Genomic DNA, 21943 nt, shown 5'->3' with positions numbered 1-21943 from the left:
ACGGTTAAGTAAAATAATAATAAACACAAATATATATACGTATCATGCGATGCGCCGCAGCACGAGGAAATGAGTGATGGCCGCAGATGAAAAGAGCGTAATTGAGTTTTGCGTCATATGTCTGAATGGGATTAATCAGAGGGGAATGAGCTCCTCTGTAATGGGAAATAAGCTCGTCTTTTTTTCATAAATTGCTCAATTTAGAAAATTAAATTTCTATAGAATAGTTTGGTGAGTTTCCGGTTATTCCGAAATTATCTTTCGAGAGAGCAATCTCATTTTCCACCCAGGATGCAATTATTCATAAAAAGAATGAGATAAGAGTTGAAATAAATTTGCCATCAAGTTTGAAATTCGGATTTATCTGGGTTTTTTTGAAAGCCCATTAAACCAGGGTCAATTGAAAAATAGAAAACAAGTTGTCGAATCAGAACACTCAATTTTCCATCAACGCTTACTTGAAATGTGCATAAGGTGTTCAAAAAGTTATGCAAGAGCTACAGCGATGATAATTAATGATTTAAAAATTAGAATTTATCACTGTGGTTGTTGTAAGGCGTGATGCAAGAGTGCAATTAATTCATAATCCAGGTGACAGCGTGGAAAATCCATTCGAGTGGTTTCCAGAAGAAATATTAAAATTTTTGCATGCATACGAAATGAGCAGGGGAAATTGCACTCGCTTTTATTGCCGCTGCGCATGCATTCCTTGAGATTTATTGCCTCTCGGACTGCAGCAGCGGAGGAGACGTGTTGAGTGCTGGATTCGCAATAAAACACACGGCCGGAGCGCGTGAATAAATATATAATAAGACGGTGACTGTTGCGACTGCTTCGCTCCTTTCATAAAACTTTTAATGCGCGCGCACTGTTCTAAAAATAATATTTTTCGTCCTGTAGTAATAGCCCAACCCTTTTCACTACTGCGGGAGAGAGAGAGAGAGAGATTTTAATTTATATTTAATAACATTTTTTTATTTCTTGCAGTAGTAAAAATGTGATAATTAGCTAAGAATAAACATTTGTTACTTTAAAATATTTTCGATAAATAATTTTGCTGCATCAAATATTATCGTCATATTTAAAAAAAATATTCATTGGTGTTTTTTTTCTTCAATGTTCTAATTATAATGACACCCCCTATGATACGTGGTCTTCAGATCTTGATGAAATTCGGTGGAAATGTTGCCCTTGGAGACCTAATGCAATATTAGGTCAAAATTCCAAAAATTGCCTAATTTTCAGCGGTTCAAAGTATGAAATTTTTTAAAAAGGTGATATTTTCGCCGATCTGTAACTTGGACTCTGTTTGAGATAGTAACAAAAATTTGTTATGATTTGACGCCCAACAACTTTCCGAAGATGACCAACTTCGTAGGTCAAATGTCAAGGTCACTAAATTGGGATCTAACTTTTCGAAAAAATCCCACATAACCAAGTACATAAAATTTTTGAAATTAAAAATAGTCAAAATGTGCCTCATGTCCATGGTAACAACATATAAAAAATTGACGATACTCATTTTTTACAGTTTCGAGATATTTTGAATTGAGTGTTTAGGGTCGATGTTTTTCCGGGTCTGCCATTCGTAAAAGCTGTACTATATCTTTTCTGTATCGAGTCATTGAACACCGATAAAAATTAGATTAGAATTTAAATTACTTTAATTTAGAAAACCCAGTAGGCAAACTTTGTAAAATGTCATTATTCACAGCTCTGAAATAAGTGGAAGAGTGGCGAGCGTGGAGCTGCTCCAGCAACAACGTCCATAAAAGCAAATGAATTATGAAGCCGAGTTCAAACACGCAGCCAAAAAGCAACAACACAGAGCCAAGCCAATGTGCGATGCTCCGTTTATAAATTTTTATTCCGCTGGCCCGCGTGTTAGTTAGTTAGTCGCATTATATTGCCCCGATGTCTTTCTTCGCCGCATGGGGCCGATAGAAATTGCTCGCGTACACACCAAGCCTGCGAGAGTAACTCGGCTAATGTTTATCACGTATGAATTATGCCCTCTCCCCGCACTCCTCGGCAGCCAGCCTTTTGACTTATGTGCAAAAATGGACTCGCCATTTAACTGGAATTCCTCGGCGCGCACACTCATTTTCGCTCCTTCAGCTTGTGTGGATATTTCTGCGAATCAACAGACGTGTTTCTGGGAGTGTAGGAAATCCATTTCGGGAAAACAAATTAAACGTCTCGTGCGAGACGCTTGGAACCACGGGACATTGGCTATAAATCTGTAGGCGAATTAGGCAACGCGCTCGACACTTCTGCAGTCCGTGTTGCAGTCTCGGAGAATTTATTCGAAAAATAAGTTCTTTTGAGTGATTTATAAAGTAAATTCAAATGACATATTTAAAAAAGTTAATATTTTTCTCAAGTAAAATTCAAATCTTGCAAATGATTAAATCAATATATGCCAAAGGAGTAGCCAATTAAAGGTGAGAACTTAGCAATAGTTTATCTTCTACAATTTGCGATGGTGAACTTCCGATTTTGCCTAATTAACTTGAATAATTAAACAGGTTTTTTCACTTGATTAGGATTCCTATAGTCACGATAAATCTTTTTTAATTATGAGGCAATGTCCCTCCTGGTGATATAAATCCTGATTCTTTAAAAGGCAGACAGTGCTCACCGCTTGCAAACTTTTGAGTCAATTTTCTCGCAAATTTATACGGCAATCTAGCTAGGACATTGTAAGATCTTTCCCAGTATTTAGAGAGCATTATTTCAAGAAATGATGAAGCAGAGGATGTTTCACAATTTTTCTGTACAGCTTTGCTTTAATAAGAAACTTATACATAGTTCCTTTCATGAGAAAGTCGATTGAATCTTATGATTACAAGTAGTGTATAAAATAATAAAAATCGGACCAAGCCACAGCAAAAATTCTATTGTGTTATTCCAGTCAGTTGTGTTATTTTGATACATCTGTTCGCCATGGATGTTCACAAATCATAGCACAAGTATTGAGTTTGTCCTCTTATTGCTGCCTTCTAATCAACTTAATTACCTATCCATTCCATTATTAATTGCAAAAATTTAATTTATACTGTGAGAAATGGGGATATTACAACTGCACCAAAAGGGAGGTCAAGACGAGTCAAATCGTGTGCTGCTTTTGCATAACTGGTGGTCAGAATTCGAGATTTTGCGATGACAATGCCTGCTAGAATATATCAACTTTAATTTATCATGAAAGAGTTACTCTTAGTTTTATCTCTACTACTATTTAGTACGCTCAGGGGCATATTTTTCCTTTTATTGTGTCGAAATTTAAGGAGGGGGTATTTTGATTTATTTTGTGAAAATTTTAATGAAAAAAATAATATATTTTTGCAAAAAAACGTTACGTTTGTTGGTGAAAAGAATTCCAACCGGAAGGGATGCATCACAACCAGTAACAATAAATAACTCTCAATTTCTTCTCGGTTAAAAAAATCAGAGGAAACATTGAAATAACCCTATACAATTCATAAGGTTCTTAAAAACCTCCTGGAAACACTTCTTTTTTATTTTGACAAGAAAAAACTGTCCATAAATTAGGAAGAAAATAGATCTATTGACAATAAATGGGTATTTTGACTGGAAAATATTCCATCTTTATGCTTGACAAGCAATTTTCTGCCACACTTTTTACACTCACGAAATCAAGAGAGCGGTGTGTCTTCTCCTCTATCTCTCGACAAAGGATTATTACATTGTGTATTTTGCTCTCCCTAGATTGAGAATGGCAAAAATGCCGAGGATAATAATGAATTCGTTTGGCTGCGGCCGGCCGAGTGTGGGCATGATGAATGGGGCCACATCCATCAAATGAGAGGCTTGGAGCCCGTCATAAAGCGACGGACGCCGGGACAGACGTCTGCGGGCAGCAAGAAGAGGCCCCTCTCGCTCATTTCTGTCCGAGATGTTTTATTGCTCTCGAGATGTGACTGATTATTGTTGTATGATGCTCTCAGGGTCACCGCTTTTACTGTCGACTGGCTGATCTGACCTCTGCAGCAGAGCAAAAACTCAATACTCAACTTGCATATGTATTACACTCCCTTTTCAAGAAAATACCGAGAATTGTTCAAATTTATAATTGCACATACACCGTGAATTTGTATGTAGAGGTGCTGAACGACAAATTTACGTGTGACCAAAATTTGCCAGCTCATCCTCTCCCTACTCCTTACAATCGAATCAAGTGAATTATTCACTCCTATAATGTATATACGGCCTGGCGCGTATACAACAATTTTTCAGAGAGCAAACGAGCGATACAAAGCAGACACACGCCCGAGTGCTGGAATATAACTACACACACGCATATGTATACGCGCGGGCCTGTAATCTAGCTCGATCGATACTATTACCATGTAAATTCCTGAGCTCAAATCCGAGCGGAGTCATCATGATCTGCTCGCGCTGACTGTCTGCGAGTGCGGGCTGATTTATAAACGCCACATCAGCCAGGTGAGTGTGATTGATTATTGGATTCCGATGGGCGCGCGGCCATTATTATCAATCGCCAAACACAACAACAGACGCGGTGTTGTGGCATGGGCAGAGCAGAGATTGAAGGAAAATATCTGAGTGTATTGACTTGCACGTATATATAGGAATATAGAGTTTGTAAATTTGTTTGACAATTACGATCAAATAAATTTAGATTATTCAGTTAAAATTGTTATTATATTATTGCACAAGAATTGAGTTTATGTGTGTTACTTTAAAGTATTCACTTCAATTTAATTAGATTGCCTAATTTCAGCTACATATTATGAAATAAAAATTTTTTGACTTGCAATAGTTTCATATTACTTTCACAATTTATAATCACATCAAATGCATCATTAAAAATAACACAGTTAAAAGTAGTTAATCAAAGAAGTTTTTTAGTTAAAGAAAATTTAATTTATTATAAATTTATATCTTTGCAAAGTTGATTTTGTAAGAATAAATTGTGTTGTAATTATTTTTGTTTGCTCAGCGTGGCGTGGTATGGCATCAAATCGTTTTAGTATTAGCAATGCTAGTGTCTGCAGCCCATTCCCTACGTAGTTTTTGTGATTCAGATGTTTTAAGGTTTTATTATTTTATATAATTTTTAACTGTATATGACTTGTTGGAAGAATAAGAGAATAAAATCAAAAAGCTTTAAAAGCAGCTGACAAGGAAAGTCTTAGGATTCGATGGTTTACTTTTTGACGAAACCATTGAATTGTATCGCAATTCTTAATGTGAACCGTGTAGTGTACGGTGATGGAAAATTTTCGAATCTACCTGTACAAAATATCATCACGGTTGAATAAAAACTGGCCTTTTACAATTATGTTTTAATGAATCATGTCCTATGTTAAATCCCACGAGGAATTTTTTTCGGAGACTTGTAACTTACAAACTACGTCGATTCAGAAATGTTCCCCTGGTGATTCCTATTTACTCGTTGTATACTACACAATTTCTATAATTTTGCCAAAAACTAAAATGTCGAATCCTACTATTAGTTTTCTTTGGGAGTGAGCACCAGCCGACAATTTGTTGAAATTGATTGGACTTGTAATCTTAAAAAATAACAAACGAAAACATCAGTTCTCGACAGCAATTTTTTATCCAACAATAAAATCCTTCACAAAATAAACCCTATTCATGTTGCTAATTCACCAAGTGCTGTCGGACACCAAGGCAAACAAGCGTGCGGGAAATGAGGAGTAGCAACACGCATTATATGTACTATTTTCACTGAATGGATTAAAGAGCCTGAGTGGAAGAAACGAGGTGCCCCGCTGCTCGGGTTAATTTCGCAGCGTCTCTCTCTCTCTCTCTCTTTCCTGCCCTGACGCAATCATCATCATAATCATCGGAGTGAATGGGCACAAATTGTGCATGTGCCCTTCACGAGACCGCACTCGCCCGCCACACACCCCGAAAGAAATTATTATCAGCGCGCAGCCAAGGGCAGTGTGTGTGTGTTGTATATTATACGCCAGGGGTTGGTCTCCATGGCAACCTGGCCACGCTACGCACACACACACCCCGTCACTCACTCGCCCCGGCGGCTGCTTCACCCTCTCGATTGCGCCATCTTGGAGGGGCTGGAGAACCGAGAGAGAGAGAGAGAGAGAGAGAGAGAGAGAGAGAGAGAGAGTATAAGTAAAAGCACCCACCCCCTGCGGCGACACCAAGTTGCTAGGATTTCCTTATTCTTGGCGGGGTGATCGTATAAATATTGCAGACATTTGCCAGCCACTCAAACTCCACTAAAAGAAACATCTCTTTTTCTTCTTTATTTTTTCTCTCTTTCTTCTCGCGTTGACAACCGAGCGTGGGCTCTTTTTGGTTATTTATTTGTGTTTCCTGCAGTCAAAGCAAAGGGAAAAAAGGAGACTTATTTCTGCGAATTTGTTAAAGATTTTTCTGAAATGCCAATGACTTTTCAAAATGAAATTTTATTGGTAAATTCATGTGTGAGACTGAAAATTTGGTGGGATCTTTTCTAAATGAATATTGAAATTTCAAGACTTATTTTACCAAACAACAAGTAAGCGTGGAATTGATGAGACAATTTTGTATGTAAAATGTTTGATCTGCCATAAAATGCAGCCTATTTATATTTCTGTAAATTTTTAAAATAAAAAATTGCTTTAAAATTTAAATTTAACCCGTCAACGAGTTTATTGAATAAATATAAGGCAAGTAGCATTATTTTTAAGATTTATTTTCCCATCAAACACCTCGTAAAAATAAAAATTTCAAATTTAGACGAACACTATACATTAATATTTAAAGTTGGTATAGTGAACTGAAAGAATAATTCATGGCAATATAGGCATTATAATTTAACGGCCTGAACATGCTCCTCACTCGATTGGCAAGAAAGAATTTGTGATTCACATTATTTATCTTTGGATCTGGCGAATTTGAGGTGAAAACGTTGGTTTCTGTTAGAAGTAGCCGCCGCCTGTGCTTCTACTGACGCAACAGGCTTTGATCTGTTTACAAATAAATCTCTGTCGACGAGAGGATATTTTATAAACGCGCGCGCGCTCTCTCTCTCTACTATATATTACACAAACCGAGGGCACACGCATGAATTGGCGGCGTCAATAAACGCGAGCGGCGCGCACATGTAGCGGAAATAACGAGCGATCCAAATATTATTCTCTCTGAAGTTCAAAATTCTAACCTTAACACTCGCGCGTTTCGTGTTTTGCGTTTTCTTTGCCGCGAGAGACCGCACAATGGTATGAAATATTTGTCTTCAAACTCAGCGAAAATAGTTTAGGGAAAAAAGTGCCCCCCTATGCTTGGTATAGAGTTTGTAAGGATCTCCCGTCCCGTTATTCCAATAGCCGTGACTGTATGATCAGCGATACATTTGTGTAAAAATTTTAAAAAGACGATTAACTTTTAATTAAGCATTTACTCCATTTACTTCGCTTTGAGAACTATAAAAGAATGAACTGGTTATATATATATATATATATATATATATATATATATACACTATGTATGCAATAAACATTGACACATTGTTACAAACTCAGCATTAAGCTTGGAGGAGGCTCAAAAATAAGCCGAGTCACTGTCAGGTGCGCGCGTTTTCGAAGATCCATCATCGCAATTCAGTCCCCAGCGCGATTCAATTTATCTTTCTTTGTACACAAACGCACACATTTATACCATTTCAGAGGTAAAAGCTTTTTCCTTGTCACCTTCCAGAGCGATTTTTGCTCCTCGCTTTGAAGTTTTTACCGATAAATGAGATGTGTGGCCTTTACTGACTGCGTGTGCATGTCGAAAAAGGCGTGCGATGGCTCGTCAAAATATTTCCACCACCTTAACACGCAGCTTTCTTGATTCCGGTGAAAAAAAACTGTCTCTTATATATTCACTCCCGATTCAAAGGAACGCCTTTATTTTTGGGTGTTGCCTCGAAAATATTATTCTTTGATAAAACTCCTCCAATGGGTGTTGACGATGTAAATGTTTGATATTGTTTTTATATCCATACCTATGTTCAGTCGTGCCCATTGCGTGGTGAAACGAAGAGAGCAAATGTGCTGACGCCAAGAGACCTTTAATTATATTATTATTTAAATTTCGTCCCTCTCAAGGACCGCCGCGGAGAAGGAAGCGTGAAGCGTGGTGTATATGGTATCTCGCAGGCCTCGCAAAGAGAGTGAAAGGGGCTTTAAACATCACCTGCCCGCATTAAGTCTCATTACTCTTAATCCTGAGCGACCATCCATGGTGAATAAAAACTCGGGGGCAGCTGGTTTTCGCTTCCAGCACCCTCGCGGTTGGCAAGAGCACGTGCTCGCTGATGAGCAGCGTGCATTGTGCTGGCCAACACACAATAATATTAATAAAGTGATAGACAAATTGAATTATTGACAGCATCTGCGCTTACTCGGGGAAGTTGTATGGAAAAATAAAACTGTGTGTGTGTTTCCGAAAACCACTGATGCCCGTTCGTGATAGACCATTAACATAGTAAATAGCCAAATCAGGATATAACAATACTATATTTTTTATTTAAAATTAATTCAAAGAATGTATAGCCTTTTGGTATGAATAAAAAAGGCTGCATCTTTGCTGAGGTAAATATATAAAGTTATCAACTGGATACGGCATTTTCACTGCACTGTTAAAATTAAAGTTATAAAATTATACAAGATGAATTCAAGAAAAATTTTATGACTCAAAAAACAAAAGCGTCTACTAACCTATAAATATAAAATATATAATGTAATATAAATAAAAAAATAATCACAGCATATTCACTCTAAAATTTTAAAAGAAACTTCTAACTCGGTTGAAAACTATTTTTATAAGATTTGGCAGAAGCGTTTGTGCTCTCCCCCTTGGGAAAAATAGTTGATGTCACCGCGTACATATTTCACAGAAACTTGAACGAAAGGAGCGAGGGTCGTGAGACGTGGGGAATCAATTTGTTAATGTCCACCGATTAGAGACAATAAAATTTGATTCCTCGCATTCAAGTGCCCAACGACAAAGGGAGAAAAGACACGTGTTCGCGGTGGAGTATAACTCTCTCGACTCACTCACTCTGTGGGTCCCGGCGGGCGAGATGTCCCATCAAGATAACGGGCCAATCAAGACCCGGCATTCTTTTCCGAGGCACGCATTAAAAGAAACGGGGAGAATTCAGAGTCCTCCGGGTCCCCAGATGCTGCGGCGGCTGCTGCTGCTGCTGGATATCACAATCCAGATGCGAGCCGCCGATACGCGCGCGGTGTGTGTGTGATAATAATAAAATCAGAAAAGAGTAGTGTGTGTGTGTTTTGTACCGAGATAGGTAACAATGCGGGTGGGCTGATTTGACGAGAGCTGCTTTAACCTGATTACCTGGCATTGTTGCAAGCCGTGCGATCACACGCTTTTGATAACCGGATTGTGTTTTTACTTGTGTGTGACAGCATTATCGCACTTACTAATCGCTGCCGCCATAGTCGCCTTGGGAAATTGTTTCTCTTCCAGCAGTAGTTCGCAACAACAATATATTATTATGCTAGTTTGCGTGAACAGTTCTTTTAGGAGTACCGTTTTCTTCGAATATTGGTTGGCTAGCAACTCTTCTATTACTTTTCTTTGAAGGGTCGTTTGCGTTTGAAGACACCTTTTGATAATTTTAAGATTTTTTGCAACCTGGAAGTGTTGATGAATGAACCAAACAAAAATTCAGCAAATTTGGCCAAAAAATCATTGATTATGTTCCAAAACTTACACAAATTTCGATTATATGTTCAAAGTTGCGCGGACGCCACAAAAACCCTTGTGTTTTCTTTTATATCTATCTAGAAAAATACAAGCCCTCCATCTTCATAGCGACGGAACAGTTAAATTGGATTTCCCTATGCTCTGAGGGCTAAAGCAGTGAAATTCAAATGCAAATGAAAACAATTACGCCACCTTACAAACCAATGGAATAATTTTCCTCGACGGGGCGGGCGAGGGACTGATTCGGTTGTCGTTGTCATGCACCAAGAGAGGAGGGAATAGAAAATAACACTGCGCGGAATTAAACGCATCAAGATTGTGATTGCCGATAAGATTATCCCACGCGAGTCACAAAGGATCGCCGAGTAATAATGCCCTTTCGCCCCCTCATGTTTGTGACACCCCAAGTCACCCCCGATGAGCCGCTGATTTCAATAACAAAAGAGGGCACACACACCAAACACACAAACTCCATCCCTCGCATCTAATGGAGAAAAAAGGTTTGACACGTGAATTATCCAAAGTCATTTATTATTTATTATTCATAGGACGCCCAAAATAATTTAATGTAATCATTTATCCCGCTTCAAACCTTAATCGTCTGAAGAGGCTATTTAAAAAATATTCTGGTTTGTCTCTTCGCTGACCGTTTCCTTTCTAAAACTCGTTTTTGTGCTCCCAACATTACAGCATCCAAAGCTCATATCAATCGCCTAATACATCACCCTGGCAAAAATGTTTATCATAAAACTTTCAAAAAAAATTACGATCAAAATATGTATAATTTGTATACATTTCACCGATCAGGATTTAGCAATCCAGTCGTGAGTGACTCTATCTCAAAAGTTTGAAATGGGTTTGACCTTCATATATTTCAAAATTCAACAAGGTCCAGAAAGACAAACTGATATTGACCGCAAGACTAAAATAAATCTAGAGAAATACAAAATGGGCACCACTCAAACCTTGTGTTGACCGAAATTTTCCCGAAGAATTTCTCATGGTTGGCATTGCATCTATCAATTTCCAGACAATGTTAATAGTATTAAAACATCCTGGCGTAATCCGGCTGGTAAGTCCGGCTGTCAACATTTTCTCACGAATTCTTTTTTAGCTTAGCAAACAAAGAAAACTTCCAGAATTATTTTTCTTTTCTTTTTTGTTTTGGCTGCTGCACATTTATTTTGCAATTGTTATATATCCTTTAAGAATTCGTTAAGTTATTGTGTGCGCGCAGAGAATACGGATAGTGGTAACTAAATCTGTCTTTTGTCAGGTTTAATCCTTACATCCCTGATTGTGAGCGGTCATTTCGTTAAAAATAAACATTAAACTAAGCTGTTGGTTCGTATTGTTAGGCACACATGCTTTTGCGTGCGCTTTGCTCTTTGAAAAACCGAACTACGTTTGGGGGTCGAGCGCGTATTTGATTCTCTTCGCGAGTCCTTTCGGGTTTGGGAGGACTGCGAAAGCTTTCCAACTCGCTACTTGCTGGTTTGCACGGTTGTTCGCTACCAGGGGGTCACCCATCTCAGAAGAGGTGACTTGATTTAAAATAGAAAAAAACATCATCATGTCCTTGCAGCTTTGTCTTGCTTAGAAAATAATGTTTGAACCCAAAAATGTCTTATACAATCTAATTTAACTTCATCATTAATCTAAACGCAACAAAAATAATTTCATCGAGCGATGGACGAAAATAAAAATCCTGGTCAGGTGCTTGTCATAAGGCGGAAGGGTTGAGCGGTGTATAATAGGATTAATAAAGTACCGCGCACCTACCTTTTGTACTATGTTTGATCAAGACCCACTCTCGGCGGATTATTAACACTCACGACAAGTTGAAAAACAAGATTGTATCTCTCTTCCCTTCTTATGATCTGCAGGCGGAATTTACAACGTTCGCATTAAAATATATAAAGTATAGAATGCGTGTCTGACGCTGCAGAAGCCTTGTAAAATGAAGTACTAAAATATTGAATCGGACCGTGAACACATAAACAAATCAATGTACACAAAAAATGCTTTAGATTTACTTCCAATAAAGAGCAGCTGGTGGTGGAAATTAATCAGCTATAATGCGTCTGATATGTTGTGGGAATGGGAAGCCGCTGAAATGTAAATTATTTTGCTTCGAGACACATGATTTGTTTTCTAATCGATGAAAATATTTTAAAACTGGAACAGACCATGTTGTTTCTCTTAATAATTATTTTTTGGCATTCGATTTTAAAGGGCTTTTATCGGGGAAAAAATCTCAAACATATAAGCTTTTGTGAGGAAAACAAATTTGGACAGGCGATGTTTCTCCTGTTTTCCACTCCTTAGCACAGGTAGCTAGTGTTGGTCAAATACTCTACCGAATCAATATGATAAAAATTATCGAAACGCCTTCTGGCATGGTTCTCTCTTGGTTTTAGTTAGTCAAAAATTTTCAATTTTCATTTTCATTTTTTTTCAGTTTAATATCGATGTTTAGATGTTGCAAAAACTAAAAGGGGAGACTTTTGTATAAAAAGTGTCTTGATCATTTTTGCAGCATTGTTTGCATTTCAGCAAGTTGCATCACACTGGAAAGTGAGCATGACACTTTTAAATGCAAGTTTCGTCACAATTCCTTACTTCCTTCTCGTCTTAATGTATACATGTATATACTTTGAAGGTGTATTTCTGAAAGAAGAATCCTACAGCAAACCCTTCACGACGAATACCAGAACGATGACCCTGATAATAAGAAGAAAGGAGATGATGAGCTTATAAGTGATATGAAATAATTAGTATAAATTATTGTATTTTAATGAAAATTTGGTCAAAATACGTTAACATCTAAATTAAAATTAAAATCAAATACGTGCGTGATTGCGTGTCAGTTTTTAGTCACATTTTCCCTTTAATTATCTCCAGAGAAATTCATTTTTTTATTTCGTAGCATTGACACGTCATATTTCCAGTTGATTTTATTGTTTGGGTCCCAGCATCCCATACATATTATTTCCACTTTGCAAATTGTCAGTTTGCTAAACCAGTCGGAGGCCTCAATAAAAACGAAATATTTGACAAGTTTACGGCTGGTCGCTTCTCTTGCCAGCACAACAAGTAGTCCCTGCTGCCGTAAAGTTTGTGCGCGCAATCAACTTTTAGGCACATTTATAAATTAGCTGATAAAAATTTTGCCAGAGAGAGAAATAATATTTGCAGAGACGCCTGAACTCTTCCTGCGCGTTTGCTCTGTTTCATTCATAAAAATTTCATATCAGGCGGTCGTCATCGCAGGGTCGGTCTGCATAAATTATTGCGAATAAAAAGTGGAAATTTTCGAGTGTGGCGCGTTCAAGAGAGGCGGAATGGTCCTATGCAAAATATAAATTTTTTAAAGCAAAATTCGTTCAATTTAATTAGTGAACTTTTGTTAGATTTAATGATGGGTAAACATAAAAGAAGAAATCACAAATAGAACAAAATTAATTTTGAGAAATTGCGACTTTATCCAACAATCAGTTGGAGTTCTTCGGTGTTCGCGAGCTTTCCTCACGATGTGGCCGACCCTTGCGGTGCGCGCGTGGAGTTCCCGCCGCGACCCCGCAAGTCCATTCATTGTCCCGAGGCAGCGAGTCGTGGACAAATGAGAGTGTCACCTATTAACGTCTGCAGAGAGAGTAAGAAGTCAAGATGGCCCACGGCCGATAATATGCAAAACGAGCTTGGGCTGCTACTTCTGCTTTTATCGATCGTTATCTGATCTCTGCATGGCGCTGGACACGAGGCCCCCGATCATTATTCTAGCCTGTGTCCAGATTGAGTCATTTCCAAAGTGCTGGGATTGCGTGTGCAGAGTTAGTCCAACTAATTGATTAGATATTTCTTTGACAAATCGATACAAGTTTATTAATTTCCTCAAAACTCTGTACAACAAATAAAAGGTTCCAATAAAAATGTTTTCTTATTGTTAGATGAAGTGGATAAAATCATGAATTTTATTTTTGTTCTGCGTTGTAAAAATCGCTAAAAACAGAGTTATTTCAAAAATTATTACGGGGTAAATAAATACCGTCGCGTGAAAGACATAGCGTAGGAATTCTGTGTAAAAATGTGAAAAATTCAGTGTCCCTTTTTGTCTTTGATATCAACCGCGAGATAAAAATCTCAGCTTTCCTCTCGATAACACGCACATGCAGTCGTAAAAATATGTATGCGTTTGATATAAATTTCTCTTTTTAGGGGCTGAAAACCCGAGGGACATCTCTGCGTCGTCCGCGCGCGGTTATAATATCATTTCGTGCCGTATTTCAGACCTCTCGGCCCGAGTATATAATCATAAAACCTGGTTCTTACGGCCATTCTTCAAACAAATCAAGACCCGCGCGACCGGCTAACCCTTTTTATTAATTCAGAAAAAAAGAAGAAAAGGAAGAAAGACGCGCGGCGACGAGCAGGAGGAAAAGGCGCACGTTAATATAAATATTTTCTCTGCTTCTCCTGCGTTTTATAGTGTGTACGAGAGAGAGAAAGAGAGAGAGAGAGAGAGAGAGAGAGAGAGAGAGAGAGAGAGAGAGGAGTCTGGGCAGGCGATATTTCTTTGTTTATGACAACACAGACATTAGAAATATTTTTAAGAACTTGTAGCCGGGCGAGTGAGCGAGAGTAGCAGTTAAAAGGTAAAAAATTTATATCATCAGCGCGCAAGCATTTTAATGTTAAAATAAAACACTTCAAACGGACGTATTTTCTAAATTATGAAGTGTCTTCATATTTATGACCATGAATTATTTATTTCTCCAATTTTATGCCAGCGAGGAGTGTCTGCTGGTATTTTTTCTCTCTCTATCTCCAGCTCCAGCAGCTCCATCTCGGCTGGTTGAGCATCAAGATGCTGCGGGAAGGTGTGTGAAAAATTAAGAATGGCAAAACCTGAATCCGCGCAAACTCCGAGCAACACATTCATGCGCCTGCTTTTCACTATCAACCCTGGCCGAATGAAACGACTCTTATCTGCACAAATTCATCTCGTGGCTCGTGGAGAATAAAAATGCCAAAACGGGCATGTGGCGGAATTCGCCAAAAATTTTAATAATTGCCATTTCAATGACGTAATTCAAAACCATTATTTTCTAATCTGATCTCGTTTGGAAAAAAATATTTCTTAAGTAAATAAATAAATAGCTTTAATGGCATGTTTATTAGCCAATTGGCTCACAATTTATACATACCAAACTCTAAAGATTAAGTTAACCTGTTAATTGGTTTTGAGGTATGCTTTATAAAATAAACTAAAACTAAAATATTCATTGTTTTGAAATGCAGATAAAATAAATTTTAATTTGACATTATTTCCTGGTCAACGAAGGAACACCCGAACATGCAAATAAAGAATGTGGTGAGCAGTAGAGAGCACTGGTGATGAAAATTTGACTTCTGGAAGCGCGCGCGCACACACACACACAGTAAGCGCCGGGCTGTATGGGAAAGGGAGTGCAGAGGCAGCCGCTCGCTTGTTTGTCGGTCTCGTGATTCAATTATGGTTTAATATCTGCGGCGACGGAGATTGATTCGCGACAGCCGAATGACCTGCACACTGACAATGGAGATGAAAAGGGGGCTGGCGGGCGGGCGGGCGGGCGCATTTCCATACTTTATTGCTCCCTCGACGCGCACTGCGTTTATTTATATCTGGCTGCGTGTATGTGTGTGTGTAATCCTTGCTCGCTCATTAATCTCTCTTTGGTGTAATTGACACCCCCTTTCACATCAGCGGGTAAGCTGCTCTTTATTACATGCCCGCTGCCCGGCCGGCGTCGCGACCATTCTTTCATCGCATCCTAAATGCAAATTTATTAAACTGCAAATCCGATTTTGATTAATTCTTGACTGCACTGTTGCTTTGATTTTATGCGTTTTGCTGTTGAAAGAGGCAAGTGAAAAATAATTACTTACACTCTGGCTGTCAAAGGAATGCATTGATGGGATCATGGATCATATTATTTGCTTTTCGATTTAAATAACATTAAAATCATCATGCTAAATAAAAATTTATTCTGTTTGTAATTTGTAATTTTACTATTTTTGTAAAAATTTCTGCGAATATTGCACATTTCTACGCCAAATGCAACTGTAGTGTTCTTGCTTCCACTCTTTATGCTAATAGAGTCATGAAATGGAAACTAAAATAAGGCATGCGGTGAGGTATGCAACCGTGTGCGCGCACACACAATGCAGGTTGCCCACTGGGACTTATTATGGCTGCTTTTTAAGCTAGTATAATTATATTATTCTATTTCCTTTCAATGTATTTTAATACGTGATTTTACAATCGGAAATCTAAAAACAAAGCTCCAGAAACTTTACCTTTTAATTTAACATTTTACAGTTTAAATTTTTAGGTTCCAGGAGATCATGAACTTGAAATACGAGACAGGTAAAAAATAAAAGCGTAAAAATGGCTGAAATTATTTTTCTTTGCTATCTGCCAATTATAACATGAAACGAGGACGGTGACTGCCAGACGTTGACTGATGAGTCAAGTGAGTTTGTTTTTTTATTAATTAAAATCTAAACACTATATTTGAAAATTTTAGCGAGTTCTATAAATAAATTCTACAATGTAGGAGAAATTTCCAAATGCACATTATTCTATTGACCTGGAGGATTATTATTTATTTCCTTTTATTCTCGTAAAAAAATTCAATTTTAATTACAGTGGTACATTGCCAAGCAAAACATTAACAGATGAGATAGGGCAACAAAGGCCAGTGGATTAGTATGAATGTAATAAGATTCCTTAATCTCAAAAATCAAATATGATCTCAAATAATTTATTTAGTTTAATAATCGAAGTTGAATCCCTGTGCGAAGAGTTTGTGTATTAGATGGCTATTTTGTTACTGTAATTCCTGTAATTGTTAATTAGACGACATTATATTTTATCAATAAATATCTAAGTTTGTGATTGAAATTTTGAACACCCCTCATTTTTCAATGTAAAATAGAATTGTTTTACCTGAACAAAAAATCTTTATACAAAAAGTCGCTGGCATTGTGTAGCAATAACACTTATTTAACCAAGAAAGTCACTTAAATTAAAACCAAGCACCCTCCTAAAGTTTATAAAAATAATTACCTTAAAATACATATGTATTATGACCACTAACAGCACTGCGTGGAGCAAAGTTAAATTCAAAAGCGCAGCAAATATTGAAATCAAATTATATTTGCAAAATAAGTATAAAATTACAAGATTTCACTGCAGTATAGATATACATAGTTAAGTGTTCCAGTAACATTATTAATTAAATCATTGCTCAAATTAATTCAAAACTTTAATAATTATTCGCAATCCACTCGGTTAAATTTGTGCCACAGGTCTTCCAACTTTTGCATGAAAACCGTTTCCTCCTGAGGTGTTGATTTGGTCCAAGCCAAAGGCAAATGAGTCGAAACTGGAGTCCGATCTGCATAATTTTGATGTGATGACTTAAAATAATCAATTTTATTATTATAACAAACCTTGGAAAAAAAGACCAGAAGGCTGTTTCTTGGCAGCAGCAGCAATGGCAAGCCAGACAATCGTGTCAGCGCCCTGGTCTGTGGTGCGTAGCCTGTCCTTCATTTTGTTGTAGAAGTCAGGCATGGCGGTGCGGACAGCTGGAGTGTCTGCCCAGCCAGGGTGCATCGAGGAGAAGTGAACACTGGGGTGCGCTTTGGCTAGCTGCTCAGTCATCACGATTTGGCCACGCTTATTCTGCGAATAAACCTGTCTTCCGTCAAACGTTTTCATTTTATCACATTGAGGGTCCTCGGCGTCCAGTTTCTGGTTCAGCATTCCTCCAGAGGACACAGTAATGACCCTGGGATCTGAGGAACTGGATATGGAAATTTTTAAAAAGGTATTAAATTTTGGTCAGTGCAAATCTACCCTTCAAACTTGGTGAGGAGGGCTTTGGTCAGCAAGTACGTTCCGACGACGTTTGTGGCAAAATTCTTTTCCAGTCCATTTTCATCCAGCTCCCTTGTGTGGACCATGCATCCAGCATTATTCACCTTTAATAAATTAATTAGAATGGGGAATAAAGAAAGGATGATAATTTATTATTACCAAAACGTCCAATTCATGAGTGAAGCTTTGCACGAATCGAATGACGTCTCTGGGTTTCGAAATGTCTAAGACATGCACATGAACATTCTGAAATAAAATTTTTATTCCATGAATCAATTAATATATTATATATGCTGGTAAATTCTCACGTTATTTCCCGTTTCAGACTTGATTTCATCGCAAGCTTCTTGTGCTGCAGTTTTGTTCCTGCAAACGAGATGAACGGTGCCGCCCCTTCTAGCCAATTCCAAAGCAGCGTGTTTGCCAATGCCACTGTTAGAGCCTGCAATTTTATAACATTATATTTTTTAACCCTGTTATGTAACAAAAATAATCTCTACCTGTGATCAAATAAGATTTTCCTGTGCAGTCAACCTTCAAGTCTCCCTCGTTGAATTTCTTAGCTGCAGCTTCATATCCTGACCTTGAAAAATACAATACAATGTATGTATTTTACAAACCAATCAAGTAGAACAAATTAAAAACAATCACATCGCTGTAATTAAAATACTAACTTTGTGTACTCCCTCATCCCCTTGATAAACCAAACTGTTCCGCGGTAGATCGACATGGTTTCCTCTGCGTAGATCCAAGAAATTGCAGCCACTCCAAGAGACAACAGCAGAAGGGACCTCTTATTACATAACATGCGCTTGTCTGCAGTTTGCTGTTAAGATAACAAAAGTCAATGATGACGAACGAAGAAAAGACGTAACTCACTTCAGAAACCGACAAACATGTAATAATAGAGGATTGACACAAAAAATATGATGAAAGCAATATTCCAAATCACGTAAAAATCGATCTCTTTCCTCATTGAACCTTACAAAGGTTCAAGTTTAAATAAATAGGAAAAAATTGTTTTGTTTACTTTTTCAAATGCAGCGCTGGGTGTAGCTGCCTAGATGTACTGATGTAGTATTACTTCTTGCCGCGTTCACTTTTACACTCTCCTACTCACTCCTAGCGTTTTGTTTTCATTTTCAGTCCAGTCAGGACAAAGCGACATCTGTGATATTGAATGGAACTATTTATAAAATCATTGAATTTTTGGGTCCTTAAGCGCGCGGGGAATTCTTTCCATAAAAGATATTATTCCTTTAGATCCTGTGTCATTGATTTTAAAAAAGAAATGTATTAAATAAATTAAAGAGGATTGATACTTCTAAATCCTGGTAAATCTTTGTTGCTAATGCATGAACTCGTCCCTTAGGATTCAAGTCGAGGCCAAAATTGACCTAACAATAAGTAGCGCGCAATGTAAATTTTCGAGAAAAGTGTCTGCAAAGTTAGAATGCTTTTCAAATGGTGAGGACTGTCTCCCTACTTGAAATCTTATTTTATTTAAAAAAAGTTTCCCCAAAATGTGTCACGCATTGTTCTTGAATAGATCTTGACGAGAAGAATCGAAATGTGCCAAGAAAATATAATCGAGCGCTGTAAATTTTAGGGAAAATTTGAAAATTTTGAATATTTACTGTAGCAAGGTGCTTTTTTGATTATTACAAATTGTAGAACAAATTGTTTATCGATCAACTGCTTATTTTATCCAACGTACAATCCAAATATTTTAAATTATCACACACTAAAACTACATAAAATCACACAGATCCAAATTTACAGTATTTTACTCCTTCGATGAAAACCATATTGTTTCTGCGATTTATTTTAATTTATTTAACTTTATTAACATATAAAAACAGGACTAAATACGAAAATCCTTTTGATTTTCTTCAATCTTATTAAAATTTAAAGGGGGACCAAACTTCAATTTCTATTTCTAATAAATTAACCATCATCAAATTTACCATTCTTAGAAATAAGAAACACGCATTATTTAAATAATGCATTCATATTGATGACTGTTAATTTTTTTGATGCTCTCATCTTTCAACGTTAAATATAGTGATAAAATTTCAACAACGAGTTACCCTACCACCAATATTATATAAACGTGCTGATGCAGCGTATTAAATTTCTCGAGAAATTTCGAAAAATCAGGCTCTTTATTTGGTTACTTGAATTGCTCTTAGCTGAAGATTTCGCACTCTTTTATGTTTCGCCGCCTCACACTAAAAAATTAGGGAACTAGTCACACAATCTGCTTACGTGACACAGTGCGCATCTTGATTAGTGCAGTAAAACTGATTCAGTAGGTTGTAAAACCTGAAATCCAAATGTGTTGCAAACAATAACACAAGTATAAAAGAGCAGAGATTTTTTTCCGAAACCAAGCAGTTCACTGTAAGTGACACAACGATGAGGAGCCTCTTATTATTGTTAGTTTTCAGCGCAGCTCTTCTGCTAGTGATAGCACCTTCCGCAGAAGCTCAGCAAAGTAACAAACTTGAAGAAGCCCTTTTAATATTTAATATTTTTAATCACATTACAGAACGCGTCGTTTGCTACTTCAGCAGCTGGGCCACTTACAGGAACGGCGATGGCAAATTCCAGGTGGAGAATATCGACCCCTTTCTGTGCACCCACGTAATTTACTCCTTCGTCGGCGTCAACACTGACGGGTCTGTCAGAATCCTTGATTCGTGGAACGACATTTCGCTGAGTACAGATTGGAATTAAATTTTGATTAACACGCATTAACTTAACACATTCAAAAGACGGATTCAAACGCTTCAACGCCCTGAAGCAGACAAATCCGAATCTGAAAACTTTGGTCGCCATCGGTGGGTGGAATGAAGGCTCCGTTCGCTTCTCCGACATCTGCAAAGCCGCCGCCTCTAGGACAACCTTCGTCAACAACCTCTACAATTTTGTTAAAACATACGGATTCAGTGGTCTTGACATTGACTGGGAATATCCTGCCCAACGCGGAGGAATCTCCGCTGACAAGGTGCAGTGGAATAAATTTAAATCGCAATTAATATATTTTAGATAATGGTGATTTTCAGGCAAATTTTGTCTCGTTGCTCAGAGAGCTTAAGGCGAAATTCGCACCCGAAGGACTGGTGCTGAGCGCTGCAGTATCTGCTGGAATCTGGGCTGCTAGTGTCTCTTATGACATCCCTCAACTTTCAGCGTAAGTAATCCTTAAGATTTTAATTTCAACGCTAATCATCGTTCAACACACCTTAAAATTATTTATTTGAGAAACTAGAGTTATCTTAAAATTATGGCTAACAGGCGTGAACCCTCCTCAAAAGGAAAACGGATAAAAAAAATCAATTAATCACTCGCTGATAATGAGAATTTAGGAGAGTACCGACAATTTTAATATTTGTTTTTAGCAATCTGGACTTCATCAATTTGATGACGTATGACTACCATGCATCTTATGACGGCAAAACCGGAGAAAATTCGCCAATGTACGCTGCCTCCATTGACACCGACAAAAATCTGAATGTGGTGCGTGTCGATTTGGGACTAAAATTATGATTTATAAATATAAACGTAACAAAATTTGTAATTTTCAGCACGCAACCGTCAGTCACTGGATTCAACAGGGAGCCGACAGGAGCAAGTTGGTCCTAGGAGTTCCTCTTTATGGAAAATCATTCAGCCTGCAGGTGCCAACCAACACTGCTCTTGGAGCCCCAGCCTCTGGAGCTGGCACTGCTGGAGTGTATTCTCAAGAGGCTGGCGTTCTTATGTACAGCGAGGTAAAAAAAACTTAAATTAAAAAAGAAAAAAATTGAATCATGGCGAACAATAACTTTCGTTGCTTCCAGCTTTGCTACCTGCAGCGAACTCAAACTGGCTGGACCACTTGGTGGAACTCTGCCCAACAAGTTCCATACACTTACCGGGCTTACGATTGGGTTGGCTATGACAACGTGGAATCTGTGCAAGTGAAGGTAATAAACGCGACCATCTAAAATATTTAGCACAACCTGATTTGCCTCTCTTCAGGGACAATATGCCAAAAACAACAGTTTGGGTGGAGTGATGGTGTACGCTCTGGAAATGGATGATTTCAATAATTTGTGCGCCGGCGGTCGGTTCCCTCTTCTCAATTCGTTGAGGAATGCTTACCTGAGCTGAAACGCATTATATACCGACCTGACCTGACCGATTAAATATTAATAAATGCAGCAAGTAATTTATACTTCTATTATTATTAACTAAATAAATATATCCTGATAATTTAGCACCAAATTT

At 37.8% G+C, this 21943-nt stretch overlaps 2 protein-coding genes across 3 annotated transcripts; one reads left to right on the top strand and one right to left on the bottom strand.

Moving 5' to 3' along the window:
• Positions 1-16924: 16924 nt before the first annotated feature.
• On the bottom strand, positions 16925-18829 carry LOC135935452 (dehydrogenase/reductase SDR family member 12-like). 2 transcript variants are annotated; one of them, XM_065477777.1, is made up of 8 exons: positions 18699-18829; positions 18343-18494; positions 18169-18251; positions 17977-18110; positions 17828-17914; positions 17648-17772; positions 17239-17594; positions 16925-17183 (listed from the first exon to the last, which is right to left on the bottom strand). In XM_065477777.1, exons 2-8 carry the CDS (start codon positions 18474-18476, stop codon positions 17059-17061), a joined length of 1044 nt encoding a protein of 347 aa, XP_065333849.1. In that variant the 5' UTR covers positions 18477-18494; positions 18699-18829; the 3' UTR covers positions 16925-17058. The 2 variants fall into 2 exon arrangements, with proteins under 2 accessions (XP_065333849.1, XP_065333850.1); XM_065477778.1 differs by lacking the exon at positions 18699-18829 and adding an exon at positions 18548-18692.
• A 1218-nt stretch (positions 18830-20047) lies between these two features.
• On the top strand, positions 20048-21932 carry LOC135935451 (acidic mammalian chitinase-like). Its single transcript, XM_065477776.1, has 8 exons — positions 20048-20165; positions 20220-20390; positions 20446-20678; positions 20737-20864; positions 21073-21190; positions 21259-21444; positions 21514-21639; positions 21695-21932. Exons 1-8 carry the CDS (start codon positions 20087-20089, stop codon positions 21824-21826), a joined length of 1173 nt encoding a protein of 390 aa, XP_065333848.1. The 5' UTR covers positions 20048-20086; the 3' UTR covers positions 21827-21932.
• The last annotated feature ends 11 nt before the right edge of the window (positions 21933-21943 follow it).

This window comes from Cloeon dipterum, chromosome 2 (assembly GCF_949628265.1).
Source record: "Cloeon dipterum chromosome 2, ieCloDipt1.1, whole genome shotgun sequence".
NCBI lineage: Eukaryota > Metazoa > Arthropoda > Insecta > Ephemeroptera > Baetidae > Cloeon > Cloeon dipterum.
This window is presented reverse-complemented; position numbering and strand designations above follow the sequence as displayed.